General features: G+C 42.0%; 1 protein-coding gene across 5 annotated transcripts in view; it reads right to left on the bottom strand.

The window, feature by feature from the left end:
• The window catches only part of ino80 (INO80 complex ATPase subunit), a 37,292-nt gene that overhangs the window by 14,195 nt on the left and 584 nt on the right, over positions 1–22,513 (bottom strand). For 3 of the 5 annotated variants that reach the window (XM_046372996.1, XM_046372999.1, XM_046372997.1), the window contains exons 2-27: positions 21,513–21,573; positions 20,879–21,070; positions 20,562–20,719; positions 20,344–20,411; positions 18,401–18,547; positions 18,162–18,282; positions 17,811–18,016; positions 17,653–17,706; positions 17,345–17,548; positions 16,955–17,159; positions 16,745–16,812; positions 16,378–16,599; positions 15,998–16,078; positions 15,490–15,585; positions 14,600–14,659; positions 14,351–14,493; positions 13,394–13,478; positions 13,178–13,295; positions 12,941–13,026; positions 11,375–11,542; positions 10,963–11,096; positions 10,249–10,316; positions 9,945–10,038; positions 9,428–9,644; positions 6,743–6,883; positions 5,942–6,167 (exon numbers count right to left, since the gene is read on the bottom strand). In XM_046372996.1, coding sequence (XP_046228952.1) covers positions 5,942–6,167; positions 6,743–6,883; positions 9,428–9,644; positions 9,945–10,038; positions 10,249–10,316; positions 10,963–11,096; positions 11,375–11,542; positions 12,941–13,026; positions 13,178–13,295; positions 13,394–13,478; positions 14,351–14,493; positions 14,600–14,659; positions 15,490–15,585; positions 15,998–16,078; positions 16,378–16,599; positions 16,745–16,812; positions 16,955–17,159; positions 17,345–17,548; positions 17,653–17,706; positions 17,811–18,016; positions 18,162–18,282; positions 18,401–18,547; positions 20,344–20,411; positions 20,562–20,719; positions 20,879–21,030 — 3,322 coding nt within the window. In that variant the 5' untranslated portion in view covers positions 21,031–21,070; positions 21,513–21,573. Of the gene's footprint in view, positions 1–5,941; positions 6,168–6,742; positions 6,884–9,427; positions 9,645–9,944; positions 10,039–10,248; positions 10,317–10,962; positions 11,097–11,374; positions 11,543–12,940; positions 13,027–13,177; positions 13,296–13,393; positions 13,479–14,350; positions 14,494–14,599; positions 14,660–15,489; positions 15,586–15,997; positions 16,079–16,377; positions 16,600–16,744; positions 16,813–16,954; positions 17,160–17,344; positions 17,549–17,652; positions 17,707–17,810; positions 18,017–18,161; positions 18,283–18,400; positions 18,548–20,343; positions 20,412–20,561; positions 20,720–20,878; positions 21,071–21,512; positions 21,574–22,335; positions 22,470–22,513 lie in introns of those variants that run through there. The other 2 variants (XM_046372998.1, XM_046373000.1) reach the window with 2 other exon arrangements.

The raw sequence follows: 22,513 nt of genomic DNA, 5'->3' as shown, positions 1-22,513 counted from the left end.
AGCCCACCCCAGTCCCTGAGATACACAAACATTGTATCCGGCCATCAAAAGGCCTATAATTGGCCTTGGCATCAAGAAAGTGCATGAATTAAAAAGTAAAAGGAGGACAGAGTGGAACACGCAGAGGATTAGACTTGTGCGGAAAAGAAAAACATCCAGACAGAGAGGAAGAGACAGAGATTGAAGGGGGTCTGTGGTGGCTCCAGCTATGGTGAGGTGGTGATGAAGTTGTGGTTAAGATGAGACGGGGCCTCCTCACCGCAGGTGCCAGTCTAACCAAGGCCGCTGCTCAGTCAAGGGCACCAACCAGCACTGCAGGCTGCACTGCCAAACACCCAGATGCAAACCACCACTTGGCAAAGATGCAAATGCTCATATAAGGCAATAATGCTCAACCTCTGCCACCAATCTGTTTCTTTTTAGCAGATTATATCTAAGTCCCCAGACTTCAATGTCATGTTTGAAGATGAATTCAAGCCCCTGTCTGAGGATTTCTATGGCCAAACAGGACTAAATGTGGTATGTATTTAAACTAATTCTTGCAGGGAATAAACTGAAAATCTGAAAATCCCATATTAAGCTGTTGGATACTATTATTTCTGTATGACGAGACGTCAGTCAGGATAATCCTCTTGTTTAGGCGTGGATTATGAACATGACCATTAATAGGAGAGCAGTTCAGCTCCTTAAGAAAGACACCTATTGATATTTGACTACAGTGATGACATGTTTGTGTACCCGCTCTGGGACATCGTCTAATTGCTAACCTATTTGAAACTCAGTGACATTAACCCTACAGAGAAAATATCAATTCTTAAAAAGACGCTAAATAATCAAAGGAAAGCAGGGAACCAGATGTCCAACAGAAATGATGAGACTGCTTGCAAAAAAAATAAAATAAAATAAAATAACTATTCAAGCTCCCTAAAGCTCAGTGATGTGGCTTACAGAGAGAGAGGTGGCCGAGTTCAAAACATTTAGAGCTGCATGAAAATCCCTTTTTCTAAATATTGCTGCCATACCCTATAAAGCGTAGCCAAGAAAATGAATAATTGCGATTTGGGAGGGCTTTGGTGGGCTGTCTCATTCCAAAATAACACTTAGGGCTTACATTATAAGCTACATGTGGCTGCAGTGAAATGCATGCCTATAGGTCATAAATGTGAGCAAACTGGATGGAGTAATCATGCATGTAACATGAACTGTAGAAGGCTTAGAGGGATTAAAATGTATATATGTATACATCTAACTCGTGTGGGACTAAAAATGAATTAATCTATAAAGTTTGTTCAGTTTAAGTTCAGCCAAAATTTGCTTACAGAGGAACAACATTATACATATCATATATATTTGAAAACAAAAGGAGCCTCACATCACCTCACATTCAGGACACAAAACGACAATTTAGATTAAAATACACTGAAATGGACACAAAACTACTTTCTAATTGTGGACTCATAAGAACAAGGACTGTGTGGAGACCACACCCCAAAACACAAGCAAATCCCATGTGGTGTCACACCACTCTGCCGTTGCTATGGACACACATATCAAGCTTCACCACCTGCCCTACCCCCCTTTTGTAGCCCCCCCACACCTCACCCCACCTCACCCACACGCCTAAATCCAATCCAGTCTAACAGCGGTATTCACCCAGCCAGCCCTCCCCATCTCCTCCTATCCTTACCTCCTGCTGGCAGATTAGGCTACACTCCACTGTCCCTGCTCTGTCCCTCTTTCTACCACATCCATTGCACCCTCCAGCTCCCTCTCGATCCTTACCTCTTCTGGTACTACAAGCTCTCCCTCCTGCTCCCGTTACCCCCCTGCACACCCTCTCTCCCTCCCCCTACTGTCTGTCCCCCGACAATGTAATCCAATCCCTGTAGGGCCAGAGCCAGGGGCCTGACACGGTCCTGACCCAATTAGAGGCCTGCTGCCAGCTAATTAACCCCGGCCCAGCCCTGGTGCCTGGCGCCTGATACTCCCAAACCAACTACGGTGCTAATTTCATTAATACAACACTACAATCTTCTGCCCTGTCCTGTCCCCTTCCCCTCTGCTGTTGCTGCCAAAGCCAAGAGCGGCGCTGCCCCTAACCAGGAAGGGAAGCTGGCCAGATCCAATCAAAAAGGAGGAGATGAACAGCAGTGAGACTGCAGAAGGAAAAAAATCAGGAGCTGATGAAAGAAGATGGATGGATGGTTATGTGAGAAAGAGAGACAGATGGGGGGCCACAGAGCAGGTCGAATCAACGATCGAACCGAGCGTCAGCTCCTCACTGTATAATGATACATTACACTGCGCAATCAATAAGTCAATGGGCAACACTTGTTCAGCGCTGCTGATGATGGAAATATTAGCCTGACAGTACTTTGCTGCTTCTGCACATATTGACCAAATCGGACTTAAACTTAATTTTCTCACAGCCGCAGCATCAGTACAGCAAAGAGCCAGATGCCGATGGGAGGTTTCAGATGCTGGGACTGAAGTGACAAACACACAACAGATTTTTTTTCTTGTTAAAGCCTGGTGAAGTTTTACAGACACTATCTCCACTCAGGAGCAGAGCCAAATGACAAACATTCATTCCTGAAAGCCCAAAAAATGCATCTGCATGACTACTTGTGACAGAAAGTGAATGATGAATTGCGATAACGCGCATGCGTGTTTGTGTGTGTGTGTGTATATGGAACATGTTTGCAAATACATCACTGTCTCCCCTCAAACATGCAAGAGGAGCGCTTCTCTTAGTTCTTGAGGAGTCGTTAAGCAGGAGCAGAGACAGACAGTCTGTGGAGGTTTCATGGGGGAATCTCACCACACCACAGGGGCCCACTGTGAACTCTGTCATTAAGATAGATTACTGCTAGTTACTCCCGGCCAGTGCCGACCCGACACACACCACAGAGGAAAGCTAGCTGGCTAAGGGACAAAGTGAGTCAGATATTACTTGGCCTCTGTGTTCGAAGATCTCATCATAGAGGTATAATATGGCTAATGTCTCCCCCTTCAGTCTACTTTGGGATTTCTAAACTATCAGTAAAATGTGGTTTTTCCTGCTCCTGGAGACACCGACAGCCATAAATTGGACTAGGAAATAAAAACATCTCTGTTCCTTCACACACTTGTCTCGATGTTCTGTTTTTTTCTCTGCTAAATTCCGCAGACAGTCACCGGTGCCAGTTTAATGCAGCTTGAGAGGAACAGAGTCAGTCGGTGATGTGGTGAGGCTGGCCGTCTGAGTTGTTTTGTGCCTGTCTATCAGAGGGCCCGGGGGAAGCTTCCTGCCATTTTGCTGGAGAGCTGAGTTTCTTTGAAGGGACAGGAAGGCAGAACTGCATTTCCCACAGCCTGATGTGAGCTGCTGGACCAGGCCTGACTGGGCTTTCTCTCTCATAGTCTGATTGATACATACACACACACACAAACAGAGCCCTTCACCATATCCATCACACACATACACTCCTCCACAGCAGTGACAGTCAATTCCCAGCTCGCGATAATGCTAGAGAAAGAGTCAAGAACCAGCACTATAGTGAGAAGGCCGTCATTTTGTGGAGCAGTTCCTTCTAATTACAGAAAGCGATACAGGGGCCACACAGAGAACGAGGAAGGTTATTTCTGTGTGACACCGGAATGTTCTGCAAATAATCCTACGGCACGCAAGTTCAAAACTGTTTCCTTTAACCTGACACATAACATCTCTCAGCATGAAGCCAGTCTCGGAGTATAAAGTGACCCATCTGTTACTATAAGTGGAGTTTCCGGAAAAAAGTGAAAGAGAGGTGACCGCAGAACTGCGATTTAGACTGCGATTTAGCAAACAAACAAGACTGGAATGTCTCTTTAATTACAGTCAAAACGTTCTCTCCTGTCACGTCTGGGTGGCTCCGACTAGATGACTTCATGGGTTCAGTTCATGGTTAGTGATACCCTTCATGCATCTTGCTTTCTCTGTGATCACCAGCAGCATCAGCAGTATCATATCATCATCATTGCATATTAATGTAAAGTGGATGTAAAGTAGTAGTAGTCCCTTTTTAGATTAAATCTTCATAATCATAACCATCTTAACATCCAAAAAAAATCTGAGACGCAAGATACTGTATTACAGGCTCAATTGTTTTTCTCTCCTCTGTGGCCTGATTCCTAATAAGTCCTCTGATTAGATTCCACAGTTGATATCAGTGGGCAGCCATACTCACGCCATGGTGCTCAAAACAAACAGTTATTCAGCTCTGCCATTTGTTCTAAAAGGTGTGGGGCTGGGAGTGCAGAGGAGAGGCAGGCTGGGAAACTTCAGTCGGGCTACTGTACATATCTGGGCCTTGATGTGGCAACAATGTGTTCAGCGGAGGACGGGTGCCTGAGTGTTGGGTCACTTCCTTCCTACGAGGCTGAGAAAGAAGTGGGAGACCAGACGGACTGAGAGACTGTGGCCAGATACTGATTTCAGATCGGTTCGCAGCCCCGTCCATTAGAGGGAGGGATGGGGGTAAAGCTTGTCCTCGGCCTGTGTGTGTGTGTGTGTGTGCTTGAAGAAAAGGCAAAGCCGCTGAGCGTGGGAGAGTGTGTGGGGAGAGGTGAGAGACACCTCAAACCCCCGTGTGAGTGCTGCACAGTTCCCTGAATGGACCCGATGGCAGGCACAGACGCAAGCACACACACACATATACACACACACTTACACAGACCATCTATTAGTGTTACCTAACTAAGCACTTGAACAATGACCAGTAGCTAAACTTCCTCGCTTTGTCTGCCTCTGTATAACTTCACAAGAGCTTTCAGACAGTTCTCACACAGACACACAAATACTTGTTTTGTTTCTCACTTTTACATACAAACACTCTCAAAAGCACATGTATACACAGATGGGTAGAAAACATAAATCAAGCATTACAATATCACAATCTGTGAGAGCGTGTCAAGGATTTTGAGGATTTTAGATTAAGTAAAAGAGAGTCTTTTGTGTTGTGTTTAGTACCTGAACAAAACACAAAATTAGCATATTGTAGGCTTATCAAACATGTATGAAAGGACACACAAGTCCATTTTCTGAACCTCTGTCACAACACAAACCAAAAAGGGAGCAGTCATCATAATCCATGACAGAGACTGTTTATCAGAGCCAGGGGGGCTGTGCAGGTCAGCTGGAAGGGAAGTGTTGTCTGTAAAACTGCAATGGCCTCCCTCACCCTGGACATCCATCAGTCATCTGAACACTGGCAGCGAATCAGCTCCCACTCTGCTCCAACTGACCCTTAACTCAACGAGCCCAAGCTCTTCTGATAAAGTGCTCGCTAGCACACGTACTCCCGCGACCCCGCATTCAAACCTTAATGGAAATCTCTGGTAGGTGTTCGTGTGAGTCAACTCCTGCAGGAATCCTTTATCTCAGCAGCTCCATTGGATTGTGAGGGATTGGCTGCCTGGCGGTTGGACAGGCAGTGACAGAGGAGGGTGATGTGCCCCTCACTGCCCTGCCAACCCTGGTCTGACCTCACTGTGTTCTCCCACGGGCCTCTATTTTACCCTTCAGTCAAAAACTGGATATCCACCATTTGATAAAACTGTCAGCTCAAATATGAATCAAACACATGAATGTAAAGCAAACTATGGGTTACTATTACTGAAGTTATGAGTCTTCAAAACACCACAGCAACTGTATTTTCCCACGGCAATGCAGACTGCTGCTGTGGACTGACACTCACAAACTGTGATGTTAACTAAACTTCTTATTTTACTGGCTGCACTGATAGTTATTCACTAGTGTATACTTGTTTATGTGTTACCCTTAGCTATACAGCATCAGGTTAGCAAACGTGAGCTACAGCATAGCCGCACACCTGATCAATGAAAACACCAGAGAAGGAACTCAGTTCAGAGCAAAGCAATAAACAAAAGAGGAAAATACACATAAACCCAAAGTCCTCACCAGGTATTCGAATGAAAGACCATCCATGTCTTGGATAGAGGGCCATCACACCACCAGGGCACTGAGGGCGGAAGGCACTGGCCCTCATACACCAGTCTGAGGCGAGTTCAGGGGAGCCGTAGAGGAAACACTGTTTGAAGATAGTGCCCCCTCCGCTGCGTGTCACCCGCCACTCGTACTCAGCACTACGGTCGTCACAATAACGCTCCATGGGAACTGCTGTCACCTAGGAAACCAAAAAGAAAGATACAGTTTTCTATATTTGAAACAAAAAATAATATTACACAGTGGAGAGAGAAAGAAGATTTTAACATTAGACGTTTCAAGTATATTGACATGTATCTCATCACTTCCTCTTATGTTTGCATATGACTTTTTAATCTTTCAAATTAAACTATTAATCAAAAAATACAACATCTGATTGAAATAAGAGATCTGTATCACAGACAGAGAGAAAAGCACCTCAGGAAAGCTAGTTTCACTGAATCAGCAGGTTCTTTTTGTGTGTTTAGGAGGAGGGCAAGAACAAGCTTAACAGCTGGTGAACAAGTTGACCAAGAAGCCCCTTTCAGAGGCTGTTTGTTTTAAATGCAGCTGGAAGTGGTGGTGATCCCCCACCACCACCACCACAAACAGTCACACACACACATATTCACAGATAAGGGCTGCTCATTGTTAACGTGCACAGCGCTTCCCTCTTCCCTTTCCATGACCACCAAAATGCTCGTCTGTCTGTGCCTTTGCCAGGCCACTAGCTGTTCACGCACAGAGAGACATAGACACACACAGACACACACATACCCTGGGCGTGGCAGCTAGCAGGAACTTAGGTGGAAGTGTGGGCTGGCAGGGCCGCATCAAGGAGGTGGCGGAGTTTCGACTGTGGATCATCACGTCTGTGTGTCCCATCATGCCAGGCCTGAATGCTGTGAAGACCAGGTCCTGAAACACACACACGTACACACACATACACACAGATTACCATCCAGTTTCTACAAGGCTAAAACTTCACAAGTACAGTGATTATATCGGAGTGCTGAAATGTATTAAATTGCTAGCAATTTCAAAAACATCACAGTCGATGTTAGGCCTCCTGCTGAACCGATTCCCTTTCTGAAAGTGGTGAGTTTGAATAAACACTATCTTCAAATTACAGGATATATAACAAATATGCGGCAAAAGTAAGAGGTACTGCACAACAGAAGTAAACAAATTGAAACCCACAGAGGTTATTGAGTGCAATGCTCATGTTTTGAATAAACTGCTTTGGCAGGATATTTATGTTTCATTGACCGGCATACATGGGATGTTATATAAAATATCAGCTAAATGCTTAAAATGTTATGTAAAACTTAAGATTATGGAGCTTATATGATTTTAGTTGTTTGTGTCACAGGAAAAACTGCAGGCCTGATCGTGTAATCTTTTGGACAAGACATATATTATGCATACGTTTTGAGCAAAGGTGGATGCTGAGAAGGCAATGATAAATAATTCAAGTACAATGCAGTGGCAGGTGTTAAAAGAATTGTAATGTGAAGAGATGTGTTACCATGTGTTTCGTGACACCACAAAAATGGTGGATACACAGTGCCATCTAATGGCAGAGTTTATCAAATGACAAGCTCAGCTTCTCCACCGTGAGTTAGCAAGTTTTCTCCTTCATTGCATTCGATAGGCCAAAACAGTGAGAGTAGGACACAAATACAGTACATACAGAAAGACATACATACCATATAATAAACTAAACTACATTATAAATTAAATTACACTGAGAATATATCACAAATGTAAAACAAAATTTTCCAACATATGTCAATAGAAGTGCTTAAAATTGGGACAGATGGAAGGAGAGATTGACACAGATGGACACAGAGCCCATTTGAAACAGTGCCTTGAAGGTGTATGAGTAAAATATGTTAAGAAGGTATACAGGAGTGGCAGGAAAAGCTGAAGGCGATACTAACCACAATGTCAACAAGCAAAGAGAGGAGTGCCAGCTATTCATCATTTCAGAAAAACAAGGGGTTGAAAGAGGTTCTGTGGGAGGGGGAGCTCAAGTGGGAATCTGAGGTCAACAAATCCATACAGTACACATAGAGTATCTCTCCAGGTGTCCATAAGCTTGTCTCATATCTGAACTTCAACTTAAAGTTGAATTTTCGTTCCTTAACTTCATTCTGAAAGATGCAAGGCAGCTGCCAGACTCAGTGTGATGAGGCCAAGAGAGGAAGTGCAGGATGGAATTACTCTAACAGAACTTTCTCATGAGTATGTCAGATACAGGATGAGAGGATGATGATGGGTAACTGTTTGCTGGGTGAAAGTTTTGATGGGATAAGTTTTTGTAACTCTGCAAAATGAATTTAAAAAACTCCTGCAGTGGCGACCTTGTAGTGTATCTGCAGACTGCAGCTGTTCACATTTGTTTGAGGGGGTCTGTATATTTGAACTGGCACCTATAGTTTGCACTGTCTCTTTCTAACAAATGATTAGGTTTCTATACTGCCAAATAACACAAAAAACAGAGGAAACATGTGCTGTCACAGTGTAACCCTGTGGTTCTCAGCTGCAGAATCCAACACATACGAAAGCGTTTGAGTGCAGATGAAAAGAACTGTGGTGTGCTGCATTTGCCCAGACCGCTAAGCTGCCAGAATAGTTTGATGGGAACAAAAACAATGGACCACTCATTTCCAGATCTTGTGCTCTCAAATAAACGAGCAGCAATACGTTGGTGCCCTCAAAAAGCTACAATTTACCTAACCAGCATCCAACTTTTGGTTTGTGATTGTCATCAGAATCAAATTTTCCTGTGAACCTAAGAACCTCTGAGGTGCTGAGGGAACAGGGGTCAGCCAAACTGTTTTCATATCACCTCACAACATTATCAAATATGACATATGTGGAATTTAAATGGCTGTTTATGGAACATGCTAGGAAAAAAATTATACTGAAATAGCACAAAAAGCAGAAAGGGTTCAATGTTGATGTGACAAGTAAACGTGGCTTGACAAATTAGCAGAAATTGATATATACCTGTTATGGAAGACTCTAGGGCTACAACTAACAATTATTGTGATTTATCTGCTGAATATTTTTGTGTTTAATCATTTGGTCTATAAAATGCAAATCTAAATCTCGCTTATTTTTTGATCTTGGAAATTTTCCTCTACATGTGTGACAGTAGAAGTATGGACAGATGCTGGTCTGAACAGATATGGAAGACATACACAGCAAGGGAGGTCAGCGTTACTGGGTCATGGATCTACAGAGGTATTGGATTCCACACTGGAACACAGAGGAGGGTGAGGAAATGCAGAGCGCACACTGTGTGGCCAAACACTGACTGATGCTCCGTCAGCAGTGCATGCCTCACTACTGGAGTCTGACCTGTCTGTCATAAACCCTTATGTACAGCTCCTCTTGTGCTTCTTCTAGTGCTTAAATTTTAGTGTGATTGTGCATATCTTGCATGTTTCTTACTTGTAGGACAGGGCTGGTGTGTGTGTTTGGAAAACTGGTGGGTCTGTTCAGCCACAGAATTAGGTCCTTGCGAGATAGACACCGACTCCTGGATCGTGAGGACCCCCTGTCCCCCTCAGAGTTTCTTGGTTCCTCCTGACCCTCTTCTTCATGGCCAAACAGGCGCTGATAGTGGAGCCGATATGCAGCTTTGAGGGACAGAAAAAGGGCTAACCATCTGTGAATGAAAGTATCAGGAGTGAAATTACAAAAAGAATGTTGAGAGAAATATAAATAAGTCTGTCATCACTGAACGACTGTATGAAGTTATTCATTACAAATGATCAAACTTCCAGAGCCAACTACAGCATAGGATCTCCACAGCTGTTGGATATTTGGTGTCTTCCTAAGAAACATTTTGACAGGGTGGACTTAATGTTGGAAGACTTTCTTTTCACTCACTATCTCACCTTATCTGACTTCTTTCCAATAAAGACAAAGAGAGAAACAGATCTGAAGATGGAAATTTAAAACTCACCTCACTAAGGTGCCTTGTAGCATGAGATTGGACATCTCAGCTGGCGACACGTCGATGAAGCGCAGGAAGGAGAAACAGCTTCCTTTGTCATCACCTGGAACAGCAAAAACAGAATACAGAATGAAGCACATCAGACAAAACAAAGGGAAAATAAGAGAAATAAGACAAAAATAATAGGCTGAGGTAGAGAGGAACTTAAATGAAGCTAAGGATTGAATGTCAAATGAAAGAGATTGTTTCAGGCGAGTAAACAAACTCGTTCCATTAAGATCTTTGTGCATGTCTGAATCCAACACGTGCTCACCTTTTCTGTGAAAAAGAGACTGCTGGATGTGATTTGGAGAGAAGGGAGACAACAGCACTTGAAGTAATCTGAGGAGGTTGTAGAGACAGACAGAGTTACACCACTGAATATGAGAGAAATCTTAAGATTTTGGATGATAATCTGACCTACATTTATTCTGTTAGGAGGGCAAAACGATGTGTAAAAAAACAAAAATCATACTGCGATGATTCTGAAAGATACTGTGATTGCAATATGAGACACAATTTTGCTGGGATTGGTAATTTTTACATTTGTTTTTCACTGAAAAAATACATATAAAAATGATGATTATGTGATTTTTGCTGAAGTCTGCACCATTCCAGCGTGTTTCTTTACATCTGGGGAATATGACTTGTAAGCTGGGGCATCTCCGTAACACAACATTTGCTTCATTTATAATAGTATATTTTAACACATTTTTCCTTCAAAAAAGTGTAGCTTCTGTGATTTGGCTATTGCATGTGGCCATATTGCAATTTTGATAACATTTCAATTGCTTTTTGTGAATGTCAAATTGGCAAACATCTACAAGAAAAAAGATTTGCTGAGACATATATTTGACATCATTTTACACAGTAATTTCAAATGTAAACCTAACCCAATTCAAAACAACACTAACATTCTTGCTCATTGGAATTCAGGTCAGGTCAAAATAAAGCGTGTCTGTGAGTTCACCGGTGTGGAACCACTTACTTGTTTTTGGCTTGGTTGTGTGCATGGATGAGGCCATGACGGTACAGGAACTTGGACATGATGTACGGTTTGAGGGACATGTGGAAAGGAGAACGTGTCTCCTGGCGCTCAAACAGGTCAGGGTGGTTACACACCTGCACACAAGCAGACACAGTGTATTGAGTAAAAACAGGCAACGGAACAAGCACTTCTCGTGCTTACTCTTGTTCTAAGACTGCCAATTCATTTGTTTTATTCTACACATGGAATTTCAGAGTTTTGATAATATGACACCACAAATCACTAGGAATAATAGCTGTAATCAATCATTATCACTGACACATTGAACAAAATATTCCCAACCATTGTACTTAATTATATTTTTTGTTCCGGTAACCCAAAAGGACAACGTAACGTAAGTCACACTCCGTACCTTCCTGAACTGCATGACCAGGTTCATAAGGGAGGAAGTGGTGCTGTGGGCCTGCTGGGCTGTGCCCATGGAGGACTGCAGCAGATCCTCTATAGAGATCTTGTTCCTCAGAGCCTGGTAGAGCAACCTCTGCCGCAAAGTCAGCTGGCAGTAAGTCAGGATCTCAATCTGCAGAGGGAAAGTAGGGCAAGTGGGTGTAACAAATCTTCAACCAGTTAACATTCAGATACACACAAGCAAGCACCACAGAGCCTTTATCATCACATCAAATGATTCGAACATCAAAATGTGTTTGTATTGGGCCAAGGACACTTTCAACTGTCTCTAGGGTTTCCTGAATTTGTTTTGTTGAGTTCAGGGCTTGAAGAATGACAAGTAAATTACCACAGATGCCTGCATTTTAGGAAGAAATGACACAAAAATAAACACAAGCACAAAAAGGATGTGTGATATGACAACAGTGAATGAAAATGTCCTCAACTGGACCTGGTTAGTTAAAAGTTTGGTTTTTAAAGCAAAAGTTGGCTGCATATGTAACATTCGGCTTGCAGCAATTACAAGAACACGCACAATATTTTCACATGGGCTTTATCAAAAAAATGAATTTACGGGTGCAGATTTCATGCCCAGTCTGACCCACATTCTTTATAAACACATTAGAAATCTTTGGTTTTATCTGGTGTCACGCTTTGATGAAAGTTAAACTATATAACAACAAACTGTAAAAATCTCAAACATGAACCACAAGTGAACTGCGCTGGCAAAACAAGAGAAACCAATGAGAGTCGAGAAGAAAAAGGAAGCGGGCTGGCAGGATTGCATGTGGGTGCAAGGGGAAAATGAAAAAGACGAATGTGGGGGAGCCGTGAACTCTGCCATTCCTCTGACTGTGTGTATCAAGACTCCCACAGTGTGTGAGCGAGTGTGTGTCAACAAGAGACAAGGAGTCCAACATCTGTCAAGAGGATCTGCCAGCGCAAGCATCACTCACAAGCTTATTAGAACACTTTGTGTGGAAGTGTGGTGTACAGAGACAGACGGAGTAAGGGTGCAGGTTTAAACAGGGCAGGGAGGAAGTACAAATTCAAGAACTTTTCGAACACTTTAAAGGCACCAAAACAAAAAGTTCCAGCCTCTCAAAACCTTTGTCAACACTTGTCAACTGTTACTATAAATGCAAAGCCAAAAAACAGCAATCAATTTGCATTGTCACTTTGTTTATTTTAACAGCTGTTCATATTGACTTTGAATATATGTTTTGATTGGGATTATTTAAGGCTGTCTAACAAGGGACAACGAACAAATACGGCTATAGGATCATTTCTTTCGAAATACTGAAAGGTTTTTGGTTTACACAAGTGATTGTGTCAAAAAGCATTTATCAAGGGGTATATTCAAATTCAAGCATATTCCTAACCGTGAGAATATATAACGGTGAAAAATAAGCATATTCCAAACTTTTAACACCTTGTCTGAATGCTACATGCAATTTTTCACAATTGAAGACCAGACTCTTGATGGTAAATACTGTTGAGCAAACATAGAGAGGAAAGTTCGCTCCCCTACCTTGTCTGAGAGCTCATTTTCCACATCCTTCTTGATTCTGCGCAGCATGAAGGGCTTGAGGATCATGTGCAGTCTGGAAAGTTGGTCTGAAACACAAACATCAAACAATCACATGTTGCAGCAAGCAGAAATAAAAGATCAATGCTGGCAGATAACTGAATTTTCCATACAGATGAACTGAAAAATGTTATGTGCCATCAGCTCAGCTTGGCTCATAGGCCCAAGACTTGCACTCACTCTCATCTATGGCCGACTTGTTTTCAGCATGGCTCTCGATGTCCTTGGAGAACCACTCGTTAAACTCTTCGTGAGAATCAAACAATGTAGGCATGATGAAGTGCAGCAGGGCCCACAGCTGAGAGACAGCAATAACACAAGGTTGTCAACAGTCGTGTCCTGCTCAAATGAACACACACACACACACCCGCCGCCACACTCCCACATGCTGCTCACCTCAGCCATTGTGTTCTGGATGGGCGTCCCGGTGAGCAGAAGTCGGTTTCGACACTGGAACTGCAGAAGGATTTTCCACCGAACGCTGACAACAAAAAGGGGACACAATTAACAGCTTGAGATCTGTGCAATGACTACATGAGATTATCATGTTTATTTAACACTTCAGTGTACTGTAAACACATCAGTTACTCAAACTGTCGAACTGTGTTTCATTTTGTTTTATCTTGTGTTTCTCAGTTTCTGGGGCTGGAGGAATATTAAAATTGTTACAAGGACTTTACTTCTAATTAACTTCAAGAATTTAATTGTATCTGCCCTGCAAGAAATATAAAAGATTGTAGTTCTCAGAACTCAGTTTTGAGGGTCCTCATTTTTTGGTCCTGTATTTTCCCAGCACAGTGATTGGTCCATACGTAAGCATACACTGATTGATTGAGCATATGAGGCAACGTAGCAACTGAAAAACTGTGTGTAAACAAAAGTAGTCTTAAGAAACTGATCAAAACACGAAAAAATGTCAAAGTGTTGTTTCATTTAATATCATGAATGACAAAAGAAAAGCAGTGAATCCTTACATTTAAGAAGCTGGAACCAGCAAATGTTTAACATGTTTGCTTGAAAAAATGAAACGACTGAGCAATTATCAAAAAACCTTCTTTCTACTGAGTAACTGATTAATCGACTAATTGCTGCAGCTGTAGAATGTACGATAAGAAAATTGCAAAACTAAGAGAAAAATATGCATTAAATGTATATTCAACTACATTCACAGTGAGTGGGCTAGAACACTCAAAAACACTAATGTGTACTCTGAAAATATATCAACATAATTACCAAGAATATTAAAAACAATCAAATACTGGGTATCAACACATTTGAACACACAGCAAGCCTGCGATGTGTTTTGGGAATACAGGATTACATGATGATACAGGAGGCATGTTACAGTTTTACCTGGTGCTGCTTTTCAGTGCCTGGGCCTCATCCAGAACCATGTACTGCCATTTGACCCTCTGGAAGTACTTGACATCCTGGACCACCAGCTGGTAACTTGTGATCACCACATGGAATGGTGCGTTTTGTGTATAAAGGGTTTTCTATACAAACATAGATAGAGACAAAATCAAATGACCTCATGAGGGTGTAATAAAGCATCTAACTGTATCATCACAACTGTGTTCATTATCATCACCTCTTCCTTACCTGGCTCCAAAATTTCCGAATCACCTTGCGATCATGAGGATTGCCCCAGTATGGCAACACCTGACAGACAAACAAGCATAGATAAAATGAGGGGAAATACTGAGCCGCAAGCTGCGTGTGAATCCATTTAATGTAACCTTTACTTAAAGTTTAACAGAACACTTTTATACTGAGCAATGTAGAATAAAAACACAGCTCTAGTGATGCTCCCAGGGGAAACACTTAGGCATAGCATCACGTATGAATCACAGCACAAGTTGTTGATGTAGACTGCGATGTGAAAAGATTTACACATCATTACATCCCTCAACGCACACTGGTATTCCATTGTTTTCAGTCAGTCTTGCTGTGAGTGTTCAGGAAGCTTATCTTCAAATTGTATAATAGGGTCTTTTCACACCTCATTAGCAAAACAGACTGGAACTGATTTATTTTCAAAATTGCAGAGAAAAAACAGGCATAGTTGAGAGCTGAGTGCGACAATGAGTTATGCATATAGTGTGTGTGTGTGTGTGTGTGTATGCAAGCATAGCTGACATACTGATGTGCTTAATTTAAAAAAACAAAACAAAACATCCAAGCATGCACAGAGCCTGTCAGAGACCGGCAAACATGGGCAAACAACAAGCATTAACAGCCTTTACGTCACGTGTTAAAACAGACAACACAACCTGTGTACTAGTCCAACACTGCCCCCTAATGAATACTACTATACATGCTTGTTAGTCCTCCTGGTTGATTCGCAGATGTTTAATTTCACCAAGAGCAAGACAGCACTGTTTTCATTAAAGGAGTGAAAATGATTAAAGAGAACAACAGAGATGAGGTCTGCAGGATTCCTGCAGATGTTTCCATTATCACGCTTGCTGAGCAGCGTCAGCGATTCTCACCTTAAATTTGGGCACAAAGCGGCTGAACTCCTGGTGCCAGTTGTTGAGTGTGGAGGCAGGAGAGATGATCAGGAATGGGCCCCAGATGTTGTCTCTCTGCACAGGAACAGAGAGGAGAATGTAACGTCAACCGCCACAACAGGTGCTCATTGTGTGTGCATGTGTGGGCACCCAATAACAGGAAGCCCTGGAGGAACACGGCATGCATCTTCCTGCCAGTGATAGTTCCAACACTGAAAAGGACACATTTCCCCGAAATTCCACTTTTTCTCCTTTTGGTGTTATGAGACCAAACAATCGACAAATCAGCTGGTCGCAACAATGAAATAAGTCATGTGAGTCATTTAAAGAAATACACAGCCAGAAACATGGGACTCTGTAAAGGATGCAGGTGTGCAAAGAAGATGGATGTTAGATATTTTCACAGGCCAGTAACAGAGTCAACTGAATATTCCACCAAGCTTTTTATGCACTGAAAAAAACCCTTTGGCCTGGCGCTCTTTCTCACCTCGGCAAGGTGTGCCAACAGGGCGATACTCTGGACTGTCTTCCCCAGACCCATCTCATCTGCCAGGATTCCATTGATTCCCTGAAGAAAGAGTGAAGAAAACAAAGGAAAAAATGTTAGTGTTAGTCAAAATCATGTTAGTGTGGATCAAGATAATTCATACAATTCCTGGCTATTCTAAAACCATAATATTAGTTCAATTTTAGCATACCACTAGCCACAAAATAAGCAAGTACAAGTATTACATTTTAAACATGATGCCAACTGTAGGCATTGAGAGAAAGAAGAAGTGTGACAGAAAATATTGACATAATTTAAGACACAAAAATCCTCCCTGCAAATTCAGGCAGGTCCCTAATGTCAGGGACACACATGGGTACCTGTTCATAGAGGTTGGCCAGCCAGTTCATGCCCTTGAGCTGGTAACCCTTGAGTTTGCCGTTGAAGATGGTGGGCTGAGGAATGTCTTCACCTGCATGGATGGATGGGTTGGAAAGGCTGTAGCTCTCTCCAAACCCAGAGCCAGTGCCTGAGGATGAGCCGCATGCTGCGTGTAGCGATGCACTGCGGCTGTCCTTTGCTTCCTCATCAAACATCCGTGTCTTACAGAGGGAAATTTGGGGATTAGCACAGTATGGACAGAGTAGTTTGTGTGTGAGTGTGTGTGTGTGAGAGAGTGAGAGAGAGAGAGAGAGAGAGAGAGAGAGAGAGAGAGAGAGAGAGAGATGTGTGCAAGCATCAACCTACTCTCTCTTGATGAATCTGGTAGGCTTCTTTGGCATTCCTTAAGGCCTGGGACTTGTAGTGTTCACTGTCTGAAATTACATACAATCTACTTATGAACAAAACAGAACTGGTCAACAATTCATCAAAGGTAATTAAGGATACACAAGCGTCAACCATCAATACCATGACTCTGCTTCAGTTGCAGAATAAACTACACTGAACTGCCCATACCATAGTCCTCCTGACCCATGTTGACCATTACGCCTCCTCCAATGTCAATCTGTCTCTGTGCCGCCGTGTCTTCCAGCTTTCTCAGAATATCCTCCTGAGCTGTGTCTCCATCTGGACCCCCCATGCTGGCTTTACCACTCATGAAATGAGCATACAGCTCTGTCTGGGTGATGAGGAAATTTAGTTTACGCTGCTGACGCTTGGCCTGTGAGAGAAGGATTAAAGCAGAGGAGGAAAAAAGTACATGCTTTTGTGTAATATGTTATAAAACTTCACCATTTAAAACTTGCTTTTTCATATTTTTCAAACTTATACTGATGCAAAAAAATCCAGCTGCTGTGAAAAGGCAAATCAACTATCTGTAAAGACAACAGTTTTCATTCCACCTACTTCTCTCATCTCTTCGTCCAGTTTACGTTGCTCCAAAGCCTCCTTCTCTGCCCTCTTTCTGTGCTCCTTCTCTACTTTGTCATATTTCTTCCAGTAGAGCATCATCTCCTTGGTGAGGCGACGAGCCCGAGGTAACGTCTCCTTACAGTTCTTCTGGGCCTGGATAGCTGCACGGCGAACTTCTCTCATGCACTGATGAGCCAACTGGGACAAAAAAAATCAGGAAATGAAGAGTGAGTGTCATGAGCCAACTAGGAACAGAAATGTGTGGAAGAAAAGTTCATTTTAGCTTTAAACACTTTACTTACCTTTCTAGCATTGGTCAGCACTAAGTTCTTAGCAGACGTCTTCTGTTTAAAAGACTGCACAAAATGGATATAAACAAGATAATTAGGACTAATAACCTTAAAATGGTACTGAACCTACTTAATTTGACCACAGTTTAATCAGTGTCATGCATACTAACCTTGGGGATCTCTTTTTTAGCAATAGTGAGCCAGACCTTACGTCGTCGTGCGTTCAGCTGCTCTATAGTGAGATGTTTCTTCTTCACCATGGGCAACGGAGCATCATGGGAAAACTTTGCAAAGATCTTGTTGACATAAGGTCGTCCTTCATCTAGAAACTCTCCCTCTCCCCGTTTCTTCTTTTTCCTCACCTTTTTTAGTTTGGCTATTAAAAAAAACATGAGCATAGTTAATTTGAAATCGTTTCAGCTATTCCAGTAATTATTCAGTCATTTCCTTAGAGTGACATTGACATAACTACAACTGCAACAGATTCAAGAGAATTCTTCTTTTTTTTTTTTTGTCTTCACCCTTGAATTTCCTCTCATCTTTGATTTTTTTCTTCTTTGGGCCCAGTAGATGGCGGTGTTGCTCATAGAACGGGTCGTGAGTAGAGAGGAGTCCAGTGCTGTAGTACTGATACTGGTGAAGCTGCAAGAAAAATGCACACAGATAGAGGAAAAAATACAACATTGAAATTACAAAAATATATGTCAGCAGTATTTTAACAATTTCTGGGTACTGCATTCAAGTGTGTGTGCCTTTGTACCTCCCGGTCAGAGTGGAACTTGCTCTGGTGCTGCCTTGTGAAGCGATGTAGCCTCAGCATTTCATGCAACTCCTCTCGAGACAAAGTGAAGTCGGAGTCATCAGAGTCTGTGTCTGAGTCTGTGGTGTCATCACTCAACAGGATGCTCTGTGGAAGACAGGGGATCACGTGTAAACAAAGCTGAGAAGGTGCGCACATGTATGCATGTATATACAGTACATATATATTTGGGCAATAAGTTTCTTGGCATTTGACCTCTGTACACCACCACATTGAATTTGAAATGAAATGCTCAAGGTGTGAGTGAAACGAAGACCTTCAGTTTTAATTCAAGTGGTTTGACAAAAGTGTGGCATTTGCCATTTAGGAACACAGCCATTTTTATCCACCGCCGGTTCGATTCTCCCACAGACTAGCGGGTTGCCGGTTCGATTCTGCCCCGAACTGGCAGGTGGGAGGTGGAGTGATTGACAAGAAAGGCACCTAACACCCCCCCTCCAAACTGCTCCCCGGTGCCTGAAATGACGGTTCCTGTGTGTTCCACTCAGTGATGGGTTAAATGCAGAGAAGAATTTCAGTGCATGTATAAATATACTGACAAATAAAGTTTGAAGTGAAGTTTTAAAGTGAGAGTGATAGCAAAAACATTGTGAGTGCCAGCAACACCAAAAGACCAGGAAGACCACGGAAGACAACTAAAGTGGATGACCACAGAACTCTGTCAATGGTGAAAAAAAAAAAAAAACCTTTCACAATGTCTAGCCAAGTCAGGAACACTCGAGGAGGTAGGCATGCCATTGTCGAAGTCTACAGTCAAGAGACGGCTTCATGAATGTAAATACAGTGGCTTCACAACAAGGTGCAAATCACTGGCAATGCTCAAGAACAGAAAGCCTGCCCAGTTCTGGAATAAGATTCTTTGGACTGATGAAACCAAGATTAACTTGTACGAAAATGGTGGGAAGAGAAAAGTATGGGGAAGGAAAGGAACAGCTCATGATCGGAAGCATAACACATCATCTGTCAAACAGGGTGGAAGTCATGTTATAGCATGGCCATGTATGTCTGCCAATGGTACCGGGTCACTGGTGTATATTGATGACCTGACTGCTGATAAAAGTAGTAGGATGCATTCTGAAGAGCTTAGGGCTAAACCCTCTGCTCAGATTCCACCGAATGCTGCTAAACCGATTAGATGCCACTTTGCACTGCAGATGGATAATGACCCAAAACATATAGCAAAGGCAACCCAAGACTTTCTCAAGGCAGAGAAATAGCATATTATTCACTGGCCAAGTCAGTCACCTGATCTCAACCCACAGCATGCTTTTCACTTACTGAAGCCAAGACTGAAAGCAGAAATAACAACAAACAAGCAACAGTTGAAGTCAGCTGCAGTAAAGACCTGATAAAGCATCTCAAAGGAGGAAACTCAGCATTTGGTCATGTCCATGGTTTCCAGGCTAGTATTAAAACAATCCTTATATTTGTAATTATGTTAGCTTGTTCTATCATTTATGAGCTATCAAAAATGGGGGTGGGTGGATAAAAATGGCTGTATTCCTAAATGGTTAATGCCACACTTGTCAAACCCCTTGAATTAAGGCTGAAAGTCTTCACTTTACTCACATCTTGAATGTTTCATTTCAAATTCAATGTGGTGATGTACGGAGGCCAAATGCCAAAAAACTTATCATTGTCCAAATATATATGTACTATGTACTATATATGCAGTAATGTACAATATTTACTACATATGTACTAACTGTATGATGTATAATAAAAGAGGTAGAGCAGTGAAATGTTCGAGCAAGGAGGTACAACACTGGTATTAAGGTTGCAACTAATAATCTTTATTTATTAATCTATTAGATATTATTTTTCACCTATTAATAAATTAAATGCTTAAATCTGTAGCACAATGACAAAAAAGTCTGCAGTACCTTGAGCCATTTCCGGTTCTTCTTCAACTTTGAGAAATTGTAGAAGTTAGCTTTATCTGCCTTTTGATCTGTGGAGTTGATAGGGACACAAGAAACATGACATGCCATAAATGTGCATGAACACTATTTTAAGAGTCAAATGACACCAGTGAGATGCGAATGTGTGGTAATATGTGAATAATTTAAATATTATATTATTATTAATGTATTTATCTTACCTTTACCTTGCAGCAGAACTCCATTGAAGGGCTTCCCCTCTGCCAACCCAGCTCCTTGCTCATTTGGCTCACTCTTCACAGTCAAAGCTGTATGCTGAGTGGAGGGGTCTAAGGATAACCCTGTCCCCAAAGCACTGTCACTGTCGTCACTGTCATCACTAGAACATGAGAAATATGTAACTGCAAGCTGATCATTTGTCTAACAGCCACAAAACTGCATTTACAGCACCTGCTGAAACAGATGTTGGAATATGTTTGGGAACAAAATTGAGTCTATAATCAAAAAAGGGTATACTCCATCTCGACAGTGCCTGTACCTGGTTATGTCTCCATTGAAGATTGCAGCAGTTTGGCGTAGGAAATTATCCAACCTCAGTGTTCTTTCCAAGCGCTGCAGGTAGAGAGGTTTGGCCAGGGCAGAGCTTCCTGACGCCCCAACCTCCAGCCTGCCACCCTGCCCTGACGCCATGCAGCACAAAAACCTTTGCCCAACAGGGCAGCAACTTTTACTGAAGAGAAAGCAGACAGAAGATAGAAAGACGGGATAAGCAGATGGCTTGAGGTCAGAATAACCAGCATAGGACACTGCTGACTGGGTATGACTCTGTTATTTTATCATATTCACCAAATCACAGTGAGAACCGGTGGTATGAAGGTCCATACCACTTAAAGGATTTGTAAATGACTCATGAGATCTTCATAAGCAGTTGCTGAGTTTTTCCTTCACTTTGCCAATACAGATTTTGCCAGCTAGTCTGGCATGTGGAAGATACTCTCCTTCGAGCCTGGTTGCAACCCTCTCAATCACTGCCTACATCTCAGAATTTGTCATGGTAACAAAATGACCATTTAACCCAAATACTAAAATCACATTCCCTCAGTAGCTGGACATGCGGTATGGTACAAGGAGATAGTTAACTGAACAAAATACACTATAAATAGTGGACATACCTTTTCAGTAAAGGATTTCATTGTGCTTGATTCCAGCATTAATGATCAAAGGTGGCAACTCCTACAAAAGAAGAAATCAACAGTCTCACACAGATAGACACAAGCTAATATTAACATGTTTTTATGAGGAAGTGGTTAACTGGGGAGTTTGATCAACTGTGCAGTACTGACAATGTGAGTAGTGCATGAGTGCTCATGATTTTCCAAAAAAATATGTGAACCACAAAAACATATTAACATAAAATATCAAAAAACGACAATTCTCGCAAAACTATGTTTTTAGTCTGAATATGGTTTGTTTTCATGTTTACATTGTAAATAATTAACGAAAATTTACTGGTTAGAACATCTTTGACGCTAGTTTTTATTTAAGAAAAGTTGTTTCTTCCTTGTTTGTACAACACACATGACATGCGCTGCATATCAATTTCATATCATTTAGTACAGTTTATTTAAAGGACAAACTAAATACATTTAAATATCTACATTTCATCGACTATTATATGTTGGACCTAACCAAGTATTACAAGGCAGTTATCATTTCAGTTTGATTGTGCAAGTGATTGACCATTAACCTGGCAATATCGTGAACTTCAATCCGTTAATTACTACCAATTACATATTCACTTTACTTCCTGAGTTAACTGCTTCGTGTGTGAGAGAATAAGAACTCAAACCAAACTGGAGTTTGATCTTTTCAAATGAGAAAAACCTAATGGTACTATACTAAATAATATTTATCTTCCTTTGCTAGCGCGCCATTATGTTATCTTAAGCTAGCTAACATATCCAAGCTAGCATTAGCTATGGTTTCCTAGCTAACCTTGCATGGTGCACTGGGTTGTAGACATAAATGTCTATGGTTGTAGCATGAAAGCTAACGACCGTTAGCTACCGGGCTGTGTAAGCACAAGTAGCATTGCTTCCGATTAGTGATAGTAAAGGGTCAAGGTGCTGGTTGCGCACACACACTGACAACTTAATGGTTCGAGTAAATTACA

The sequence above is a fragment of the Scatophagus argus genome, chromosome 19, assembly GCF_020382885.2.
Source record: "Scatophagus argus isolate fScaArg1 chromosome 19, fScaArg1.pri, whole genome shotgun sequence".
Classification (NCBI taxonomy): Eukaryota; Metazoa; Chordata; class Actinopteri; family Scatophagidae; genus Scatophagus; species Scatophagus argus.
Note: the sequence above shows the minus strand (reverse complement) of the source record. Positions and strands in the feature narration are given on the sequence as shown.